The sequence below is a fragment of the Channa argus genome, chromosome 9 (genome assembly GCF_033026475.1).
Source record: "Channa argus isolate prfri chromosome 9, Channa argus male v1.0, whole genome shotgun sequence".
Lineage (NCBI taxonomy): Eukaryota > Metazoa > Chordata > Actinopteri > Anabantiformes > Channidae > Channa > Channa argus.
The window spans coordinates 3,509,981-3,533,852 of record NC_090205.1 but is presented as its reverse complement, the minus strand read 5'-3'; the positions used below and the strand labels follow the sequence as shown (position 1 = coordinate 3,533,852).

At 45.0% G+C, this 23,872-nt stretch overlaps 1 protein-coding gene across 2 annotated transcripts; it reads right to left on the bottom strand.

Moving 5' to 3' along the window:
* Positions 1-1,294: 1,294 nt before the first annotated feature.
* tnfsf11 (TNF superfamily member 11) lies at positions 1,295-14,374 on the bottom strand. 2 transcript variants are annotated; one of them, XM_067514961.1, is made up of 4 exons: positions 13,926-14,370; positions 11,664-11,699; positions 4,637-4,763; positions 1,295-3,914 (listed from the first exon to the last, which is right to left on the bottom strand). In XM_067514961.1, exons 1-4 carry the CDS (start codon positions 14,127-14,129, stop codon positions 3,457-3,459), a joined length of 825 nt encoding a protein of 274 aa, XP_067371062.1. In that variant the 5' UTR covers positions 14,130-14,370; the 3' UTR covers positions 1,295-3,456. The 2 variants fall into 2 exon arrangements, with proteins under 2 accessions (XP_067371062.1, XP_067371063.1); XM_067514962.1 differs by lacking the exon at positions 11,664-11,699 and having other exon boundaries at positions 13,926-14,374.
* Between the last annotated feature and the right edge of the window lie 9,498 nt (positions 14,375-23,872).

Below are 23,872 nucleotides of genomic sequence, written 5' to 3'. Positions count from 1 at the left end.
GGGAGAGAGGACTCTGAAATAATGTCTAATGGAGATGCAGCATCATAAACCCAGGAAGACATGAGTAAAGCTCCACAAATGTTCCAGTGCAGCTCGTCTGCGATGGACTGTATCTACGAGCGCTGTGGGCAGGAGTGAGAGGACATTTTACAGCTCGCCCAGTAGTGTGAGCTTAATCCGCACCTGCGTTTCATTGCCGCAGCTGCTTATGGTTTAAAACAGGACACTTTAAGTAATAAGAAGATGTTCCCCACGCACCTCTGCTGCGTTATGAATCACTGTGAGCAGCAAGCAAGTGAAGCTGCACTGTCTCTGTGTGTATATGCATCTGAGTGAATGTGCTGAATAGGACTGTGTGTGTGTGTGTGTGTGTGTTCAAGGGGGTCCAGTGGACGCCAAGCTTTCCATAATGTTTACTGACACAACACATTTCATTGGTTTCTGTCCAGAGCCAGGAATTGAGAAATCGAGTGGCACTTCAAAAGGGTGGCACACTACGGAAGTCCATTGTTTACACTCATGGCTGCGACTGTTTAAATGGGAAACAGAGTAGCCCTATGGACACCACAGCTGGATTGTTGTGTTGTTGCAAAACTCTCTGCAAGTTTGTTATTGGCATGAAATAGTTCTTCGAAAACAGGCGTTTAAGGCGCGAGCGAAGAGCTTCTTTAAAATATATAATTACATTACAAATCGGGCAGATTTGTACACATCTGCAAATTTGGCAATGAAACAACAAAACCTGAAAACTGATCGGCTCCTAAAGCAACTCGGCCAATTTTTTTCTCCTGGAACCTCAGATTTCATTACAAACTCTCGCTAACAAAGAGCTGGAGAGTCGTGTGAGGTCCACACCACGCAAACGTGTGAACCCCAGCCTTTCTCTGGTTATATGCTGGTGAACGCCCAAGTGCAGACAATAGAGGAATTGTCTGGCTTCGGGCTTCATGGGAGACCCACCGCCACAGCGATCGAAGCGGCTTTACACAGTGAGGCAGTGACATGGTCATCATTACTCCCACCTCAGGCAGCCTGTCTCTCCTTTATTCTGCAGGTCGCTCTGTGCCGTGCTCCAAACTGTCTGCAGCAGTGGGCGGTTTTCTCTGTAAGGAGCTGGTTGGCCGCTCTCACGGGGGGGGGAGGGGGGTGGGGGTAAAGGAAAGGTGCGACTTCACACTTTGGCCACGAGGGTGTTAAACTTTCCAGAGATTGTGGAGATGATCTAATTGCACATCCAGTCAGGGTGGCCCTGCTCATCAGGTTACAGCTTAACACACCTCAGTGCGACATGAAACACTGTTACAAAAGTAGTTTTTTTTATTAAAACATACACATAAATAAAAAGAACACTGCATGAAAAATCAGATGAAGACAGGTATGCTACAATCGTCTAGAAAGAACAAGACATCCATATCGCTTTTGGATAGGCAATTGTCAAAATTTAGATACATAAATATGGAATTTAAAAATGAAGCCCCTCTGTTTTAATTACAAAAAGCGTGTCTACTATTTCGTCTAAGTGGTGCGTTATGTTATGTGAGATATGTCACACATAGCTCACATATGACACTAACATACATGATCTTTATAAATAAATATTTAGTGCATATTCCTCATTTACCTCACTGAGGAGCCAAATGAAAAACTATTTCAAAATTTAAGTTAAAAGAAGAACCAAAGTCCACTTGGTTCCTCTAGTTAAAGAAGAAGAGAGATGATTTTTCCTGTATTTTATAGTATACAGAGAGTCCTGCTATCTGTATACTATAAAATACTTTAAAATATAAACATAACAAACTCTTCACTTCCTCGTCACTTCCTCCTTATTAACAGGCCACTTGTTAGGTTTCATAAGAGACAGAAAACTGGACAACTGAAGACTTTTTGGAACATGTACTGTCTTTTAAAACCATGTCAAACCATTTGTGCCTCAGTGGGAAGCAGAATCACCGTGTAGCACAGGGATCTCAAACGTGCGGCCCGGGGGCCAATAGTGGCCCACGAGACCATATTTTGTGGCCCGCAGGACAATATGAAAGTTTAACGTTAGTGTGGCCCGCGAGTTTTATATGAATGGCAGTCTAGCGCGTTGGGTGCGGAAGGTTCCTTTTTTGTCTAAGCTGGAGCTGAACAAACCTACCAATCACAGAGGCATATATAGCTCCTGGGGGCGTGGCCCTAGTGACATCACATCACCCTCGTAGAATTACTACTTGTTACTTTGTTTGAAATGAGCATGTTTGACTTCGAGCTGGACAAAGTCAATGTTACCAGCGTTGGATTCGGCGTCATGTGGATTGTATTTTGTTTTCCATCATTTGAAAAGGGCTGATTTGTTTGAAAGTTGATGGCGATATAATCGCCACCGACCGGACGATTTGTTATCAGGAAAGAATCTGCAAATTAACGACCAACACCAATGTTCCGTTGATGATGTCACCGAGGGGCGTGGACCTCCAGTGGGGCCAACTCCCGCCCGCCGTCCCGCTTCGGAGTCAGGCTGGAGCCTCATCGGGTTCTTACCCGCCTCGGTTATATAGTCAATGGAACATCAGTGTTGGCTAGGACGTACCGCTGAATCCATGGGGTTATTATAGAAAATAAAAGCCAGTGAATATGCCTCCATGGCTGCATCCCATTGTTTTATAGAATAAATAAATAATGTTGTCCCACTGTCCCAGCTGATAATCAACAGCCCTGTAGCAGTCGGTTTTTTTGCCCTCGCTATTCTGGTACTTTCTACCATCTACAAATGTTATGAGCTTCATGTCATCATAAAACCCCTTCTTCCTTAATGTGCAAGATGCCCCCCCCCCCCCCCCGTGCTTCAAATGGAGCTCATTGACAGACTTGCACTGCAAGTTCAGGGTGGTGAGTGGAAAAGCAGACAAGCTTGGGCAATTTGTGAGAGAATTGACCCCCGGCTGGAATACTTAATGTGGCCCAGTCGCACCCAGACTCCCAGGTAATTTGAGTTTGAGACCCCTGGTCTAGCAGCTTCTCTTTAGTTCGGCTGTTGAGTTACTTCCTGCCCTATTCACACTTGCAAAACACCCTCGCTCCATCAGCTACAGTGGTCTCTCTGGACATGTTTCAAAAACACTGATAAATCCTTTCTTCCTGTTACATGTCTGAATGTTGTAATCTGAAGAGAAGTGTACTGAGAATTTTCCAATAAAAACTGTAAAAATGAAAGAAAAATCCAGTGCTATTTCAAATGAGAGTTCGTTTTTCGGTTAAATGGGGCCAGGTGACACCTTGTCCATTATGTTTTTCCTCTCATACAGGGCTCCTAAGTTACTTGGTGATGAGCAAATCAAAAAACAACACGTGTACAAGAAAAAAACAAAAACAAAAACACTTTTTTTTGGACAAATCAACATTATAAATCAATAACAGTGGTTCTTTGGCATATCAAATGTTCAGTAGCATGTCCGCTCCCCACGTGTTTAAATTTCAGTTACCCAACTTTATGGCCCCAAAATACGTCCCTTCTCCCTCTGGGTCTAGCATCCAAGAATTGGACACATTGACAAACAAGGTGTCTCCGTCCTCCAGCCGGACGCCTCGGCCCTGCTGGGCGCAGTACATGTTATAAGTCGTGTTGTTCCAGCGCATGGTGCTGCCCGTCTTCATCAGCACAGCCGCCTTACTGTTCTGTTTGATGCTCTCATGGTAGACGTACTGGATGAGTTGGGTGTTGCTAACGTCTACTGGCGGGGTCCCGGCCTGGCTGCTGTCCTCCTGTCGACCTGCCTCCGGAGAACCGTAATTATAATAGCGGAAGCAGGTCTTGGCGTACACGTAGTAGAACCCCGACTCTTTCACCAGAAGTTTCCCCTTTTGATAGCCCATTTTGTAGTGGTGTCCACGGGTCTCATCCCAGTCGATTATGATGGCTCTTGGCTCCCCTTCTGCACGGTAACGACAGCAGCACACATTAGAAAATCTATCTTTATTGGTTCATGACAAACCTAACAAATACTTCTCTGTTGTAAAGTCCATTCTTAGTTCAAACTACAGGTTGCGCCATTCAAAAGGGAATTATTTTGTTTTTTCATAGTGAAAGAGAAAAGAGAAACAACTGCTCATCAGCAAGTGGCAGAAAGACACGACTAGAGACAAGCTGGTAAACGTCGAGGACCTAAAGAGCACGATTATTCTACAGGAATTGGCTGAGATCTGAAACAGAGCTAGAAGAGAGGGAATGTTAAACTTTACTTCATTACACATGCCCCTAAACGACTTATGTTGCTCTGTGAATGCTGGATGTGAAAAGTGACAAATTCACTGTATCATCTAAAAGAGTTGAAAGCGTGCGAGCTCACGTGCAGGTGAGTGCTAAAGAAGAAGAAGGTGAAGATACACTTTGACTAACATCGTACAGCACGTGTGTAGAGTTCTTCCTGTTTTCATGTTGCTGGGCCAATCCAACAATACAACAATCATGCAGGAGGTTTTTGGACATAATATCATGTCAACATTGTGTCTACTGTCCCCAAATGGCTAAAAACATCAGTTATTGCAGCTCTGAGTAATGAGTAAACTGGTCGTGTCAGACATGTCGACTGTATTCCAAAGCTAACTGCTTAGAAAAAACGAGACTGACAGGCCCCGTTGATAGAACTGGACTCACTCTTAGAATACTCCTGATGGGCTTTGATCGGCAGATGAGCTGAGGGCAGACTCTCCTTTGGGTTCTTGCATCTCCTGTTTTTCCGGGTGTCTCTCAGGGCGTTCAGCACCGGCTCTGTCTGCACATCCTGTGGACAACAAGGGGAAGCTCATTAAACAAACACTGATGTCAGATGCAAGGTAAAAATATTGCTTGTCCAATTTTTTTTCTCTTTACAGCTGAGTTGTTCTGCTGTCTCTTTGAACAACAGTCTGCTTGTGTGGAACTTGTGTGGGTGGGCACATGTGACGACACAAAGTGAATAAGTGTACACGGACTGCATGGCCTCTTTGTCTAGTCTACTAACTTCTTATTACAACCGTGGTTGTATTTGGGGCCCGAGGTGGCGACAGACACTCCTGCTGAGTGTAACCTTTCAGACGGCCCTTCTCACAGATTTGGCACAAACAGTACCTGGACCGAATTCAGCCCTGAGTCCTGATTCTATTCAAGGCCATGCATCCACAATCGGAGACAGAGCACTGTCAGGGAAAACATGGTTTCCAAGCAAGTAAACAGTTACCGAAAGGAAGCTGCCAACTCTGTCGCACATCTGGCACAGTATTACACTATCAGGCGTGATTGCTTTGGTTTGTTCCTCTGCTGTACCCGCTTTTCTACCTGCTGCTGGATCTCACACTCTTGGCGTTTTACGTAAGGGCTCAATTCGAGACGCATCCGTTAATGAAATTAGCACGGAACAAGTGGCTATTAAATGGAGCTTTTATTTATGTTTGCTTAAGTAAGTGAAGAAATATTCATATTCAACCCCATTAGAATTCATTATATCCTGAAGGTGTTTTGACTTCTTTTATAGTTTCCATCTGTGCAAATGATCTCAGGTATCTTGGCATCATCACCTCATCCTAACTCTGAGCCAACGTGGGACAGAACGTCATGCACACACACAGTGCTCCAACACTGCTGCCAAATAAGGTCGACTACAGCCAGACCCCCACCCCCCACCCCCCACCGACGTGATTTTGTAAGGCCGCACCTGCGCTGTGCTAATATTACTGTGAAGTATTTATTTACAACCCGAGTCCAGACTCATTTTCTCGGCTCTCAAACTAAGATTAGCACCGTCTGTCTCCAAAAACAATTTGCTGCACAAACATGTTTTTAGCGCAGCGTCTTGGAATGAGACAGGAGTAAACAACAGCTTGCCAAGGCTACAAAGTAATTGTGAATGCGCGCCTGCACTGTGGGATCTATCCTGATTTGTGGTGAGACCACGTCATAGCTCTTTAACCAGAAAGAAAAGATTATTTAAACAGAGCAGAAGCAACTTGGAAACTTCCTGGTCTACACTGTGATCTGGAATCAGAATGCGACACAGTGACAACCGAGGGCTTGAAACGCACGGAACATTCAGGTACACACAGAAAAATAAAGGCGCTAACTGGAACCAAAAATAGTTCTCGAGACTGATGCCATAGAAGAACCATTTTTGGTTCCACACAGAACCTTTTAGAAGATGGTTCTTTGAAGAACCATTTTTGTCAGTGGTTCACTGAAGAACCCTCAAAGTTGCCTCAAAGAACCATCCAACAATCGTTCTATGAGGCACCATTAAGAACCTTTCAGAAGATGGTTCAAAGAACCCCTAAAGGTGCCTCAAAGAACTACCAAAGACAGGTTCTTTAAGGCACTTTATATGGTTGCTTAACAAACTTTTCTAAAAATGCTTTTTTAAAGAACCAATTTTAAGAAATCTTTCAAAATAAAACATATCATGAATTGACGTGTCGGGTAAAATAAGTACAAGAACGTTGATGGTTCTAGTAGTTTACTGACCACACTTAGCATACGCAGAACCAATAAAACCATTTCCACCCTCAGCACAGCTATTAACATATTGGCAGTCCGAGTTCAAGCTACAGTTTTTAATTAAACGTGAGAAGTTACATCAGCTGTCTTATACAGGGAATTCGTAAATTCACAGAAAAACATGACAGAACATTTATATGCAAACCCTTTATGTACATATTTAAAAATGTACCACATACAAAAAATGTAAGACCTCATGAGTATAATATAAAACGTATTTAGTTCTAAAACAACCAAGAATTATATTTTAGGTTTATCTATCTAGCACCTTTAAACAATGAATAAATTAACAATGTAGTTAATAAAACATTCCGTTATTTAAAAATACATCCTGGAACCTAATGTGGCCTCCACAAATATCTTTTTGTTTTTTTAAACAAAACAGTTTAAGAAACAGCAAAATATAAAATTTCATTTTACATGCCAATTTAAACAACATCAACTTTAATATGAAAATTAAAACAGTTGCAGAATAATTATCTAACGATTGACTGACCAATCAGTTAACTATTCATCACAGCTTTTCTGTATCAAGACTTTCATGTTTGAATTATTGTTCAATGTTGGTCAATTTTAGGACAATGAAAGTCTCTTCTTACAATTTCCTGGCACTGGGACACATTAAGTGCATTTGCCACTCTTTGCACAGCTATGGTGCAGTTGTAGTCAAAGTTTCAAGCTTCATAACAAATACTTCCAAAAAGTATTTCTCAGCGGACCTGGACAGGCAACATTGTAGACATAGTAAACGGACAACTCAATACTCAGAGCCAGAGTAATGTTAAGTTCCCCACTGTCCAATATCATTTTGTGTCCATCCATCTGGACATTGACCTCAGTGCAGTCATTACGGGGCTTGGCATCATTGGTGCTCAGGACAATTGTGGGAACTGGGCTGAGTGGATCTTAATAAATGACAAATCACACTCATAGCTCAATAGAATTAAATTTTCTAGAAATCATATTATTTAATAATAAATAAATAAAACCATAGAAATGAATTAATGAAAAACAGATGGCAAACAGTCCCTTTAAAAAGAGAAGGCAAGAAAAGTATCGCTGTGTTCACCATCTGACCTAAAAATGAACCAATGTAGAGATCACAGGGCAGGAGAAGAGCCTTTACACGGTTGTGAATGAAAGTTTTTATACACTCGTCATGTGCATGACTGTCATGACAACATTAGGATTTAAATTATTTCTCTGAAGAGTTTATTTTATGCTATGAAGATGAGTTATACAACAAACATGTTTAATATGTAGCCATAACCACGCTTGTGGTACTAACTCTGGTTAGATATTTGATAACTCTTCTTTTGTTGGCACACAGCTGATTTTTATGCATGGTCAGCATTATTTCAAAAGGTTTAAAGTCAAGAATCTGGGAAAGCAAATCCAAAAGCTTAATGTTAACCTGTCAACTTCCTGTTAGAGATCATGATTAAGAGGCTTTGGGCCTGACAAATTAAAAGACGTTTCCTATCAGATGTTCCTGTCAGAGCCTTAGAAAGTGGCATTTGGGATGAAGCTGAAAAAACACGCTAGGACATTATTGACATGTGTGCTGTTGTCAACTGACTGTAGACAGAGACGTTTGAGTTCACTGGTGCTATGGACACAAGCCTGTTTGCCAGCTTACTGAATCCTCTGATGACTGTTTTGTCCGCAGCCATTTTAGGCAACGTTGATGCCTCTTCAAGAGCCTAAAATAAAAATGACATATTAGGATTCTACCATAACATCATGCAGTAGCAAAATAATGGCAAAAATTTAAAGATACACAAACATCAGTTATTAAACTCAAAAAAGACTCAATCACTTACTGCCTTTGTGTTTGTTGACCCGAATGCTGTGCAAAGGCTTTAGGCAAATAAATTCCTAGTCATCACAGTGATTAATACAATTATGCTATTCATTTTATTGAATTTGGATTATTTATGTCAATCAGAAACTAGAAGACAGGACCAGGGTTAACAACCAATCAATCTCATCTATAACAACCAATCAATCTCATCTATTCAAAATACTTGTAATACTTGTAATACTTGTATTATTCCAGAAAGAACACGCACTCTGCTGTAGGCAATGAATTGCTGTATTGCTGTATTGCAGTATTCAAAACCTGTTCTACTGAATTTTTTCATAAGTCACCTGAATGAAAACAACGCGGCGGCGTTCTCTGTAGTAGCGTTACTGATGGAAAAAAAATTCCCTAATATTGACAACAGGACGCCTATAACACGGCGACAGTCTTTGATATATAGTTATTACAAAAGAAGCTTCAGCTTTAGCTAAAACTACAGGCAGCATGTAGCAGCTAACACTACAGGAAACGTACAGTTACATTAACGCTAACAAGCAACAACACGTAAAAACGTTTGTGTGAAAATACTTTACCTTTTCTATCTCGGAATCCAGAGATGAAGACGACCAGTGGTAACAACGCAGTACAAATACCGATGACGATAACTGCTATCGCCAAGAAGTTTAATCTGGAAGAAAGTTCTCGTAGCTCGCGGACTTTCTGCGTGTGCGCACCTCTTTTTATTCACGTGCGCACCCCAGGTATGACGTAATCCCTCACGCTCTATGGCATCACACTCCATAATGAATTAGTGGCTGGAGATGGACTCAGATCATTTACTTTAGTAAAAGTAGCAATACCACAGTATATAAATACTATAAGGAAAAGTCCTGCATTCAAAATGCTACTACAGTAAAAGTACAATATTGTTAGCTCAAACTACTTTTGTGACATTAGACATCACATAAATGAATGTTATTTTATTGGAACAACATTATTGATTCATTAATGTTGCAGCTGGTAATGAAGGAGATAAGCTGATGAATTACTTTAAATACTGCTGGGTGGCCTATGAATTTCCAAGGATTTTGATGAGTTTTATGATTATACTATATTATGTATCACTTATCAGATTGTAAGGAGCACAAACTAGCCTTGAAGCCAACGATGGAGAAATTGAAATAGAAATTCCTCAAAATTGAAGTTAACTGCAGCGCTTTACTAAATGTACGTGGTTATTTGGCCGACAGCTGATGTGTCAGAGCCACAACCCTCACAGTGAATAGTTGCTTTTGGGTTAGAGTTAGGCAAGTACTAGTTATGATACAGTAATAAAAGCAAGTATGTGTGTGTGTAATTCTGCATGTGTGCAGTGGTGTGTGTGCTTGAGTTTGGATATTTGAAGACTCTGTGTTAAATTTGAAAGAACAACTTCCGAGACAATCTGATTCATTGATGTTAAGAAAACTGCCAACAACACTTGCAGATTGATGTAACATAGTCTAATACAGACAACATGCCAACGAGTGTTGGTCTAATAACAGTGTCAGTTTTTTGACCTTTTGCAAGTGTTGCTGGGAGTCTTTTCAATCTCAGCGTTAAATTCCACTTTTAGGTATTAAACGTTCGATGAATGTTCATGCCATTGTCCACCATCGAATAACTCAAATACCTAAGAATGAAGAACCTTTACTTCATCAAAGAACCATTTGTAGAAGCCAAAGAACCACTGACCAACAAAAAAGGGTTCTTTAAGCCTGCATGGATTTTCAAAGAACCGTGCAGGCTTCTGAAGAACCATTTAAGAACCAATTTTGACGTCTGACTTGCACACGCTTGGTACAGGCCTTAAACTGCACACCGCACACATCATTCAACACCCTGCAACAAAAGTCCTCTCACTCAAAGCTTGGCCACCAAAGCAGATTGTGTCTTTGTGCTTCATGCTGCAGTCGCAGCTCCTTTCTTTTACGCAGTTGTGCAGATCTCCACACACACTGTAAACATTCTGATTCACGGTGCCGTGTTCTCACCACTCCCTGTGACCCCACTGACCACAGCCCCGGCTCGGTGCACTGTAAGGCCCCGGGCTGCACATCCTGCCTCACATCCAAAGAGAGCTGACAGCTGTCCACTGAGGACGCCTACCGCTGCAAAGCCCCTGGGACGTCTGCAGACAGCACACAGCACCGACTCTGACACAACACAGACTGGGCCGAGTGGGCCTGTCACCCCGTCACCTCATAAAACTCCCAGCACGTCTACCTGCGTTTCGTGGGAAACGGCCGAGGGCTGATGACAGAATGAGCTCCTCGGTCCAAGACGGGCTGGGTGGTTTGTGTAAGTGCTCCACCAGGGATACCCAGGGCAAACACAAACACATCATTTCAAAGGAAATAAAAGCATTACGAGAAACCAAACACTAGTGAGGCAAAGCAGTGCTTTCATTCTCTGTTATTCTACTTCCTGGATGGACTCTGCTCAGTGAAACTCGTGCCAAAAAACAGGCGGCAACTTCCAAAAACGGATTAGGGGGAAAAAAAAAAAAAAAACATGACTTCAACAATTAAGAATTCCTATTTTACAACTCCCTGATGTTACTGCTGATCGTCGAAGGAACACTCTGCAACCACTGACGCCAACGAGTGACTCACTAATAACTGCTGCAGTAAACTACTTTCTGTGCACCGAGCCAGTACACGATTAATCAAAGTTGTGGGAAAAATTTGACAAGATGTTTGATCCACTATAACAATAAAAAAGAAAAAGAAAAACAAACGGGCAGAAAGGTGTTTTTCCTGCTGTGGTCTGACCTCTCTCCAGCCTGTGTGACCACCTAGGGTTTTAGTGCTTGCTTTACAGAAGCGTGGTACATGCTGGAAACACACCCATGGGAAAATTGTGACTGCAGTCAGAACAAACTTGCAGATGATTATCTTAATTTTTTTTTTTTTTTTTGGTGCTTTAACTGTTCTCTGTTGAAAGCATAACCCCGTTAATGCACGCACTGTACTTCCCCCTCTGCAGTGACGGGGGGGAAACACCTGGTGTGCTTCAAAACATTTCAAACAGATCAGCGCTGGCCGCTGAGACAGAAATTCTGGCTCTGTTCCCTCCCCGTTGTCTTTAGTGAGGTTTTCAGGACGGATCAGAGCAAATCAAAGTCCAAAGACGTCACGCTGGTGAAGCAGGAATCAGTTTGAATTGAATTGTTGGAATGTTTGAATTCAAATACTACAGGTGTCGAAAGCAGGAAGTAAACCTGTTAAAGATCAACTCCTATACGAGTGGACTGTATTCCAACCAAAGAGCGTGCTGCTCCGTTTACCGCGCTCAACAAGCGTGCAAACTCACCTCAATGGGCCGATGTGGGGCCGCGGACAAATCTACCTGGAGACAGAAAGAGAGGGGCTGAGGTTAGAGGCGTCAGCGTAACAAAACACCACAGATGAGCTATCTCTAATGAGCAGTGTGTTAGGAGATTGTTCCCCCGACAGGTGTGGGTGGGAGGAATATTTTAGCAAACTTACAGGAAGACAAGAAGCAGTTCAGTTTGGATGTTTGTGTGTGTGAAAGAGAGAGAGACAGAGTGGGAGGTTAGGTTATTTTTCACGTGTCACTCAGCATTCCACCACAGGCAGCAGGAAAAAGTCACAGTGATCTGGACACGAATTCTCACTGGGACCGGTTTTCTTGTACAGGGTTGTTATCTCTGCTTCTCTCTGTGTGTGTGTGTGTGTGTGTGTGTGTGTGTGTGAGTATATATACATTTAAAAAAAAGAAAAGACCACAAAGTTTCCATGCATGCCAAAAGCCCCTGTGTAGAAATAAGAGCACCATTTAAAAAAAAAAACCTGCTCCGCTGAGCACATTCCAACACAGGCTCAACGCTGAGCGGTTTCCAGCGCTCAGCTCCATCTCCAGGAAGTTCTACAGGTGTCGAGGGCGAGACGACGGCCCGGAGCCAAAACTCCAATCCGCACACAACTACTGACTCACGCTGAAAGTGCTACCACATGCTGCTGTCACCGAATGCAGACAAACTGCTGACGGTTGAAGGGTAGATTCCCGTAAGGTGCCCGCACGGAGCTTTCTCTCCTGTTCACACTGGGCATGAACTGATATTGGCCCGACGCTTAATCAACAAGTAGGGATGCGGGACAAAGTCCATCTCTGAGACTGAAGATAAAAAGGAAGCAGTCAGAGCTCATCATACAGCAGCATAAAACCTTTGTGTCTGTGCTAAAACAAAAGCTGAAACCGTGGAGAAGTGATTTTAACGCCTCGCACTGTCTTCAGGTAAACTTTTTACTGCATTTGTCTCCCATCACTCGCACTGGAAGCATCTTTTGGAACTGCTGCTGAACCTGCATCCCTCCTGTCACACACGTGTAATACAACAGCCATGACATGTAACGTGTCTCTATATCCCTCTGATCTCCTCTCTGGTGGTTTTTACCCCTCTCCCTCGCCGCATTTCTTTTTCTACCCCCCCCCCCCCCCCCCTTTTTTTTTTTTTGGTTCCCATCCAGCACATAACTCGCTACTACCACACCGCACTGTGTTTATGCACAGAGACGAGCCAGAGAAAGGAGCGAGCGAGGCAGAGAGAGGGAGAAAGAGGGGGGTAAAAATTAAGAAACAAATGGGAGACAGCGATGCTTCCCAGGTGAACGTTACCAGCATCCTGACAGGAGTGAGGATGCTGTGTGTGTGTGTGTGTGTGTGTGTGTGTGTTGCTGAAACATAACACCTCATTCAAGTCCAAATCCGCCATAATCATGTCTGTAAAGGTTTTCGGTGTGTGTGCACACACGGCCTGCATGCAGGCGGACGCTACCTGACAGAGAGCCGTGAGCACAGAGGTGTGTGTGGAGAGCAAATTAAAACATCCAGGCTTCCTCCGACTTCCTTGCCAGACGGTTTTGCCTCCACAGCTCCTCGACAAACTGCTCTGCTTCTGCTCAACGCTTTACAGCTTGTGACACATATACATTACAAACATAACTTCTCGATGGCGTGTAAACACGCGCATGAAATACTGCAGCCTCAAGTGAAAACATCTGTATTTTGCAAACAAGACTGACATTTGTGTTTGCTGCCGAGCCCCGACCCGGGACTCTGAGATCTTATCACACCCAAAACAGATTCACGGGGCTTTTGAAGCCCTGTCAAAACGACATAAGTCACGTCGGTGTAAATTTTCATCAGGGCTTGTGGAGATGCTATCTATCAGTTGGAGCGTTTTCACCTTCAAAGAGACGCTGGCGCACACAAACTGCAGCAGCGGTTCTCTCTCCCTTTGTGCTCGAAGAGATAAAACCTTCTACACTTCGGAGACGTGTACTTCTAGGAGCAACACGCCGCCTCTCGAACACAGAGCCGGGAAGCTTATCGCGCACTTTATGGCGCTGTAAAGTTACGCAAACACGAACTCCGACTAAAGAACTGTTTACAATATGTGGAGATAAATATTTACACACACAAACCAGAGGCTGGCCGGAGCTACACACGCGCCGTGCGCGCGCTGGGTGACCCGCACAGCGTGTCCCCGCGCGCTGGAAAAAGCACACACACACACACAGGCCAAAGCGCACGGGATCACAAGGAGCCTACCTCTTGCAGGTAACCCGTCAGGTGTAACAAGATCGCCACGCTTGAAGCAACCTGAAGCAGTCCCATAACAGCGAGAGTCCCAAATAGTAGCGGCCGGTAGGTGGACTCAGAGCTCTGCGCCTGGTGGTGGAAGCGGTGCTGCCCTGCCTCGATGTCCACGGAGTTCCGCAGGTAGCCTCTGTACTCACTGTGGGTAGCTGCCATGCTGCTCGCTCGCTGTGTGCCGTTCAGCCCGGGGCCAGGTCCCAGACTCAATGCAAAATAAGCAAACCGAGTCCGCAAGACTGCCCCTATAATGAACGGTGGGTGGGCTGAAAGAGCTCGCTCTCCCTTTGCAGCCAATCACAGGGATCCTCCGGCGCTCAGATAGATACAGCGCGACGAGACCCGGACAGGTAAAGCGGGGCCTTTATGGCCCAGATCCGCCGCTTGATCCACACCCCTGGTGACGTCACAGTGGGAACGCAGCGCAGAAGAAATCAGGGAGGGAAATAATTCAACTTCAAACCCAGACAAACAAATACACAAATACGCAAATGTTATGTACATGAAATCATTTTCAAACATTAAAAAAATAATGACTAATAAAGTGTCTCATTAGTAAAATTCACCTCTAATGCTCCAGTCTGTGTCACGAGGGTTCGAGTTTCAGTGACATGTGCGGCGTGATTGGTCCCTCAACAGTCACAATAACACAAAATGTATGTGCACACATACTGTACGTGTCATACACTGAACATTTTGCAGAAGGTTCTACAGAAGCAGCTTTTAGGAGGCGAAGGAAATTTTAAGAACAACGTAGAAACGTGCATCTCAATATTGTGCAATAACGCTTGGTTTCCATGGCAGCTTGTCACATAATTGTCATAGTTTGCTCATGTTGTTCATCATATGTTGTTTACAGAAGCGCGGCTCATTAGAGCTGCACAGTCAGTGGCACTTTGGGACAACAGCTGCCAAAAACCATATTTCTGAGGTATAAAAATGCACATTCACCACAAAGGGAGTAAGCGGCTTTAAATGCTGTTGCTCACTGCTGGAACTCTGGATTCACTTTGACGCCACTGACTAACATGACTTGCTGTCTGATGCACACTTCTGTTTTAACCTGGAAATGAGTCTGTGGTTATGACAATCCAATCAGAATAATATCTGGAAAGTGTTATTCACCCCAATTGTCCTTTTAGTTGGAATTGTCCTCCAGCAGGCCTCCCACCCCTGAATAATGCAGCAGCTGGACAAGGAAGGAAACTGCTCCTTGTTTCTTTTGAATGAATGCATGTTAAATTCATGCATGTAGCTCCTGCAGATGCACTGGGAGATTTGTCTTTACAAGCTTTGAATTACTCAATTGTTTTTACAGCCAAGAGTCCCAGAGGTTTATGAAGGCCCCTATTGGAGCAACACAGATACCAGATCGTGATGATACAGTAAGTACCACATTCTGAGTTTTACGTAAAAGTTAGCTCACACACGACACTCTGATGTCCATGAAAACTAAAATACAGCTACTGCCATGCAGTACACAGGTAGCTTATATTAGCATAAAAATGGGTCCAATACGGACGTGTACCACATAAGTGCAACATCCATTGGAGTCGTGGCCCCGTGGACCTTTGCTGCATGTCTCTAACCCGATTGTGAGGTGAGCTCAGCTGCAGAGGACATCTTAATTACAGGCAGTGGACAAGCTGGAGGTGTTCTAGAGAGATGGAGGTCTGCTCTGGAAAACTGGAATGAAGCTTAGGACAGAATACATGTAAGACAGAATACATGTGTGTGAATGAGATGGTGAGGTTACAGGGAGCAGAGGTGAAGAACGGGTCAGAGCAACGGTGAGTGTGGAAAAGAGGTGAAGTGCAGGTTGGAACGGGTGGAGAAAAGTGTCAGGTGTGTTGTGTGATAAAAGAGCATCAGCGAGAATGAAAGGAAAGGTGTTGAAGAAGGTGGTGAGACCAGAGATGTTGTTCGGCTTAAAGACAGTGGCACTGAAGAAAAGACAGGAGGCAGAGCTGGAGGTAGCAGAGCTTAAGATGTTGAGGTTCTCTTTGGGAGTGACGAGGATGGACAGGATCAGGAATGAGGACATCAGAGGGACAGCTCATGTTAGATGTTTTAGAGATAAAGTCAGAGAGGCCAGATTGAGGTGGTTTGGACATGTTCAGAGAAGACATTGTGAATATATCGGTAGAAGGATGCTGAGGTTGGAGCTGCCAGGCAGGAGGTCTAGAGGAAGAGCAAAGAGGAGATTTATGGATGTAGTGAGAGAGGACATGAAGTTAGTTGGTGTGAGAGAAGAGTATGCAGAGGACAGAGTTAGATGGAGGCACATGATTTGTTGGGGCTACACCTGAAAGGGAACAGCTGAAAGGAAAAGAAGAGGGACGAGCAGAAACACCTTCCAGGAGCATTTTAATGCTTCTAAAAACATTTTTATGGAATAAAGACTTTGCTCCTTCCACTTTGCCAGCAGAAACTATGGACAGATTCTTGCATAAGGGAAAGGGCTCAAGTGGGGTCACTGGAGCCCTGCAACCACGAGGAAATGCAGAATTACCTTGGAAAGCAAATGCAGAGAGAATCACAACATCCACAAAAAAGCACACGAGGACACACACAAAATGATTACTATCATTACAACCAAGAGAGGCGACACAAGCGTATGCAGATACGAGAAAAACGACAAGGAAAAGGTGCAAAGGTCTCGACACACCAGCGTAGCCGCTTCCGCTCTTCATGCTAACCAGCTGCCGACTGGAGCCTCCACACGCAGACGCTCCAAACACTTATCGAGCTAATATTTTCCGCATTAACACTTTCTCTGCAATTGTTCAGGAAGAGATGAAAAACGCGCTCTCTTTGAAAATTCGACCCAGTCAAAGAATCAATGAAACTTGTACGTTCTAAAATCCGACCCAGCCGTCACAGCATGTGTGATAAATGGTTTTCAGATTCCCTGTCAAAAATGCAGAAAAGTGATTACAACAAACCTGGATTTCCACTATTACAGCAAGTAAAGAACCAGAAAACATTTCATCATAGTGACTCACGCGCCGTGTGCGTATATATGTCTGGCCACAAATATCCCTAACAAGCCTTATTACATCAGCACACACACGTCATTTCCTCTCACCTCCATTCTTCAAGAGCGGAAGCTGCATTTCACCGCAGTTTTCCTCTGAAAATGGCTCCCAGGAAGGCTTGCATCACTTGCAACTGGAAAATAAAGTTGACGGGCGCGAACCAAAATAATCAAACTTTGGCCTGTCAAACCGAAACAGCGAGTTGAAAGACGTGTTGGGTTTTTCAATATGAGCCGCAGTCATTGCATTGCACACAATCATTTGAATCATTGTTGATATCCAAATATTAATGAATGCAGCTGCAAGTGAGAGCTGCATGGGCTTGTGTGGCGAAGTCGCTCGCGCTACGTGCCACAGCTTCATCCCTAAAAAAAAGTCAAAACTAAAACAAGGTGATGCTATTAATTCTCGTCTATTATAATCCAAGTACACCTACGTTCTCCCAAAAACATGCACAACAAGGTACTGTCACATGGTGCCGCCGGACCACCTCATTAGGGCTGAGCGTCCACAGGCGGTCCGGCGGTCGCATCGCGGCTGTTGCTGCATCTAAACATGGCAGCGGCTCCTGTTAGGCCAGAATGTTTCCCACTGCCAGCAGAACAACAGTGCAGTATTTGAAAACCCAGCAGAAAACGAGCCTCTTTTAGGAGCAGGAGTTATTTTAGGCAGAAGCAGTGACAATAGAAAGGAGGGGTGGTACTAGAAGCTTGGGTGAGTTTGCGAAATCCAAGTGAGTTTCTAGGTGCCAGAGGAGTTCATGGGAGAAAGCTAGCTTTTTATATGTGCGCCCCCCCCCCCCTCCCCCCACCACCCACCACCCACACACCCACACACCATCAAACCATCAAACCTTCTGGCGCTACAATCATTTAATACTCCATCATTACCAGCTTTCTAACTTCATAAAACCACACACCATTTCAGTTATGTTGTAGTATAACCACACGCCCTCCGTAGCGCTGCTCTCGTTTTTACAGCCTTTGTGCAGCACTGCCTCTGTTGATGTTTTGCTCTTGAAACGTAGCACAAGGACTGGAGCCTGAACTTTCTCCTGATGTAGCTTCACAGCGAGCCCGTAGATCTTATCTTTCCCAGGACACCTCGTGAACTCCCGTCCCAGCTCCAGCGACCCCCTGCACTGGGCTTTCCGTGGCCTGTTCTTTGGGCATCAGCTCTGGATGTGGTACGATGCAGCGCTCCTCTCCCGGTCAGGGGCCGTGAACGCACCGCGAGAACCTACGTTTAGCTGTGGGTTTCCTCTGCCCTCAGCAAGAAAGAGCAGAGGCAGCGTTCAGGGTAGCGTGGGTTGGTGTGGGGTTTTGTTCACATTGGGTTGGTTCTGGAGCGTGCACGTACGAGCACAGATATGTGAGGGAGCGTTTGGATGATCTCCACGTCCCTGTGTTTGGCTACATGCAGCCAGCCAGAGAGTGGAACACGATGCTCTTTCAGATGATGACAGACAGCCAAAAGCCCTGTAGCTGAAGAACACTAGGAAAAACATTGTGAAGCATGAATGAGAGGGAAACGCTATAAGTGCCTCAACATAACTGCATGCAAAGATAAAACCTGAGATAGGGAGTTTACTTCTGCCGCTGGCCAAATCGTGCTTTGTTGCGAGCAACTGATTATCTCTGGTTTTTAAGAGCATTCCTAGTTAACCATGTTGCAGGCTCGAACTCTGCAACCTCACACTCATCCACCAACTCCGACCTCGGCAGTTTATCCCCGTCCCCTCGATGCGGGTCAAGGTTGAAGGTTCAGGGTTCACAGACAGACTGTGGAGTCACAGTGAGCCGGGTCCGGTCAGTCTGGTCCTGCCCATGGCTATTTCAGCTTCAAAGCGAAACCAGCAGGATTCCACTGGATTCAGCTTGTTTTCAAACCATAAGGGTAGAGATGCATAAATTAGAGAAGCCAAATATGAGGAAACGGGCAAGCTGCTGCCTGGCATAAGTATCTGATGGCGTGGATGGTGGGCACAGTGTCGATAACGTGCCTCATCGAGATTTCTGCAGAGGGGCGCTGAGGAGAACTGAACCTGGATTTTTCCACCGGCCTCTTTTATCTGCGTATAAGACTCACAGCATGAAGAGCAGAGATTTTTCTCTCTCCCCTCACTCCCACATCCTCTGTGGTAAGAAGGTCACTCCAAGTCTGCTGTAACACACACACACACACACACACACACACACACTCCTTCTCCTCACTCGAAACTGCCACCTCCATAGCAACTCCAGTGTTTACACCCCACTCTCCTCTCCCGTCACATCACACCAGCCAGTGGTTTTATCAAAACTACACACAGAAAAGAAAATTAGAGCGATGATCAGCCCAAACAGGGATATTCCAAACCATTATGCAGATCCTGTTTCAGCTGTGGGCTGCAGAGTGTGGGAGAGTCGGGGTGAACGGGGATCACGCTACCAAAGCTGTGCACGTAAGGGCGACGGCGTCAAATGACAGCGACACCTCCGCAGCTGCCAGCGGAGCCTCTTGCATTGCGACACATTATTTATTTCACAGTGACTTCCTGACTGTTGAGGCATTGATGGTGCTCTGCCTCGTGAGACATTGACACGCGAGAGGAAAACAGCCCCTATAGGATGCATGTGAAACTCACGCTTCGTACATAAAGGTGTCTCATCCTAAATTCCTGTGGATTCTCTGCGTGCAGGCAGACGGATGCAGGCAGCTGTGCATCTGCACAAGCCCAGGCCTTCAGGTTCTTCAGGTAGCTACTAAACATATGAGTCAAGCAGAAACACCTGAGCCTCTGTAATTGGTCAGAGGGGCATTTAGGCTGTTTGGTAAACTTTAAGGGATAATCCGAGGATCCCCAAAAATAATGAGCCAAATTTGGTGCCAACTGAACGAGTCCACTCAGTTGATCAGGGTTGATCCCGAGACCCAATCATGGCTCAGAATGTGAGATAAAAGCTACACAACCACAAACAGTCTGCAAGGGAAAACACAGCTGCCAAAGACGAAGCAAAACAAACAAAACCAAACTTTTTGCTCAGCTTTTTTTTTTGTTTAAATGTGTGTGAACACACGTCACTCCCCCATTCTGTCAGCATCCCCCTCTGTGCTCCTACATCCTCCCCCCTCTGCTGCTTCCTCTCTGATCCCCGGCCTCCCTTCTTCCTCCCGTATCTCCATCTTACGTCACTGTCCAAACAAGACGTTCATCCCTATAGGACTCGCGCTGACAGCCGGAACGGGGGAAGACGTTCCACAGTGGGATCTAACCGTGTAATGCGGTTGCACTGTGGATGTCACTTTTCACTAAAGGAAGGGAGGGAGCGGCTTTGTCTGCTCGAGTGCATGTGGGGACATTAGTTGTCCAACTTTCAGCTTTTATGTGCATTTGCAATTTGTGTATAATAACCTAAAGTGTTGACCCTCGGCTGAAACATTGATAAAAGCAAAATGCAACAACGTGCAATGGAATAAATCGTAATTCAGATTTAAACATCCATTATTGTAACCATTCTTAAAATCACACGTGAACCAAATGTTTTCTTCTTTACTTCATCTTGTTGCAGCTTCTCCTTCTGCACCAACATAGCAAATCGTAACAAATCAGCTCCTACAGTGAACACGGGGCCCGATGGTTGTGGATGGAAACGCGTTCATTCGCATTTTCTTTTGCTGATCACCTTGAAAGAGATTTAAGGTTTGAGCTACACTTGACTGGAAACCCAGTTGTTCAGTTTGACGTCCATCTCCAAACCACGAGAAGCATATAGTAACCCTACAACAGGAAATGCATCGCCAGCTCCACTGCCAACAGACCAGGCTCTGTAGGAGGAGGAAGAGGATGAAGGAAGGGGCTCGCCGTGACACCTGGAGGTCATCTCGTATTCAGCCAGGCGTGCCAGGATCTCCCAGACTTCCCCTAGGCTTCCTCTCTGAGGTCACATCAAACTGCTCCTGCAACGACCCGAAGACACGGACAACCCCCCCCCACGCCAAGGTGGGCGAGGGCGAAGCTTCCTGAGGTCATCCCGAACGATGAATCATCGAGAGGTTTCCTCGTGCATACACACACCTGAGTCAATACATCAGTGGGTGTGAGCAGACAAGAGATGAGCAGAGACACAACAGCAGATTAAGCCGACAGGGAAAGTGCGTCTCCGCCGTTCCGTCCCTCAGGGTGGGGGCGACTCAGGGATGCCTGTTGTTTTTGTGAGTCACTGCTCATGTTCACAGATAATAGCTAATTGTATTTACCACGTTGCCAGGTCCACACCAAGCTGCGCCTTCTGTTTTCAATCAGCGAAGCTTCCAAACATCAGCTGCCCCTCTTGACTGTATTTCCCCTCCACCCAAACTCCACTCTTTCTGCTCCCTTCCAGTCATTTTCATATAAACAGTCATAATTTCAACATGATTCAGCTGTTCCCTCTTATCTGTAGCCACTCTGTTTGATCACCGTCTCCATCCTTCACTCCCACGCTGATACTTTTCACCGGGTTATGTGTCCACGCCTGCCACTTGGCTTTCACACACTCACCGTTACAGGAGTGCTGTGTGGTCGCTCCTGGAAACAGGCAGACAATAGCAGGGAACTGTCATGTGCACCTCATGTTTTAAAGCATGAGTGTGGGATCTGTCTCGCTCCTAAAGTCAACAGGATTGAGGAAGTTCACCACGACTTGTGTTACCATAGCATCATCAAAAAAAACATCACCGCAGGATATCTGATATGTTGCTAGGAGCACCTCCCCAGGGTGAACTGTGTGTGAACGTAGCACATTTGATGACAGCTTAGTTAGTGTGACAAAACTTTTCATTTGTAAAACAAATACATGCATAGATGGATCAGGATTCAATGGGCAGAGAGGAAGAGCAACACCCCCAGGACCTGAATTAGCAGAGCAGTTTTATCTTTAGGACAGAGGATGAGAAGGTTTGATCTGTCTAGGTCACAGCTTGTGACCCCTTTTGATTGGGATAACCATGGAAGCGCGGATGATGAAATTGAAACTGACGGGTACGAAGTGTTGCAGTGGTGACGATTGTAGCATCGTAGTGATTCAACTAGTCTTTGTTGGAAATGAATACGGAGGTCAACTTTGGGGTTTTTCTACCGAGTTGTGGCAGGCTGAAGAAGCTACCCGGACGAGACTTACACCGACGTTGGGGGTGAGATAAGTGACAAAGCAGAACTAGTTCCCTCTTTTATCAGCCTTGTTGGGGGGTCTTTGATAAAGGCCCTTAGGACCAGCTGCACCTTTGGCCAGTGTGATCAGCCTTCCTGATAAAGACACTGAGCCTCTCAAACCACATCTACGTTAAGCTTGGTGAATCTGTAACCACACCTTTCTCTCTGCGTACTGGCTCCATCCAGACTAAGACAGTGATGTCATACCTTAAAAGTTTGCCAAACCCGGGCTATGAAGTTCGAAAATGGACCCAGAGGCTCGACATTATTAACGGAGCTCTGGTAGAAACGTTGATATATCTGTATCTCTGTGAACGAGTCATAATTTAACAGTTCAGTTCAGTTTCATCTAATGTTTTCTGAGGCCCACTCAGTTGTCAGTCCTTCACACATGGATCATCTGTTTCCCAACGATTTGGGATGCAGGAACAACCTGAACCGCCTGGAGCTTTTTACAAAAGCAGTTTCAGGGAACCAAAAAAATAATAGAATAAATAAAGGCACAGATCTCAGTTTGCAAAATGATCCGCTTGATTAGATTTTCCACTCCGTAAATGTTTTCAGTATTACAGTTGGATTGTGAGGTCTCTGGACTGCACCATCGCAACCTCCGCCTTTAAACAACACTTTACAGGCTCCAGGAGAAAAGCGCCTCGTTGCTCTGCGTGCCACATTACGGTGGGTCATCCAGTGTGACTCCGGACCCACCTCCGTGACTCAGCCCCGCGGCTCATTAACCGCTCACACCTATTGATGAAAGAGAGAGCAGACGCATCAGGACGAGAAAGCAAAACAAAGGAGATGTTCTTCAGGCCGGAGTAAACAAAAGCTTAGCAGAGATGATGTAGTCGGTTTTCCCCTACCCAGCACAAAGCCCGGTACAGTATATCATGGATTCCATTGGCTTGAGTCAAACATCCACCCTCCTTCTCCTCTCGTCCAGTGGACTCTCCTAACAACCCGGCCGTTTGTTGCTGTTGGGAGGGAAGTGATGTCAGTGAATAACAAATTGACACACTTGGGGGGGGGGGGGGGGGTATGAATGTGATAGAGACATCAGGAAGAATAAACTGCTCTCTGTGTCTCATTACTGCTGACAGGTCACTTTTTACAATAGCTGCTATGCGCTGCTTCCAGTACAGATGACTGTGTGTGTTAATCTGCTCCAATCTGCCCGAGCAGATTAAAAGGCACTGTGCTTCCCTAAAAACTGCTGTTGTGTCTGTGGACTGTGGAGTGTGCATGTTTCCCCCCGTGCTTTTGAGGGGGGGGGGGGGGGGTCACTTTGAGCCTGGAGGCCTGTCCATGGTCGACCCCACCTCTCACCCGATGACAGCCACTCACAGCCCTGAACAGGATAAGGGCTGACAGATAATTGATGGATGGATCTGCCAAAAGACTGTGTCTGAACGAGACTGTGTCATATGTCTGCATCAGCAGAATATACTAAAATTATTTACCAAATAAACGAAATTCTGGGTGGAAACAACCCTTTATCTAAAATGTAATATTATGAGTTACTGGTGAAAATGGGCTTCCACAGTTAGATTTGTATTATTACTATTATAATATAGTCACTAGAGTAGTAAACCTGAATGCGTGAAATATGGATTTCTGTTTGTTTCCATTCGTGGATCCTCCTTCAAAAAATAAATGATTACTTTTGTCCTTTTGCATTTTGTAATTTGGAT

What these genes read in the sequence shown, in the direction of transcription:
- tnfsf11 (XM_067514961.1), bottom strand. Translation starts at nt 14,129, where the DNA reads ATGGCAGCTACCCACAGTGAGTACAGAGGCTACCTGCGGAACTCCGTG. An exon ending in TGACGGGTTACCTGCAAGAG is followed by an intron (nt 11,700 to 13,925) that starts GTAGGCTCCTTG and finishes TTCTGTCTCCAG; the next exon opens with GTAGATTTGTCCGCGGCCCC. An exon ending in CCATCAGGAGTATTCTAAGA is followed by an intron (nt 3,915 to 4,636) that starts GTGAGTCCAGTT and finishes GTTACCGTGCAG; the next exon opens with AAGGGGAGCCAAGAGCCATC.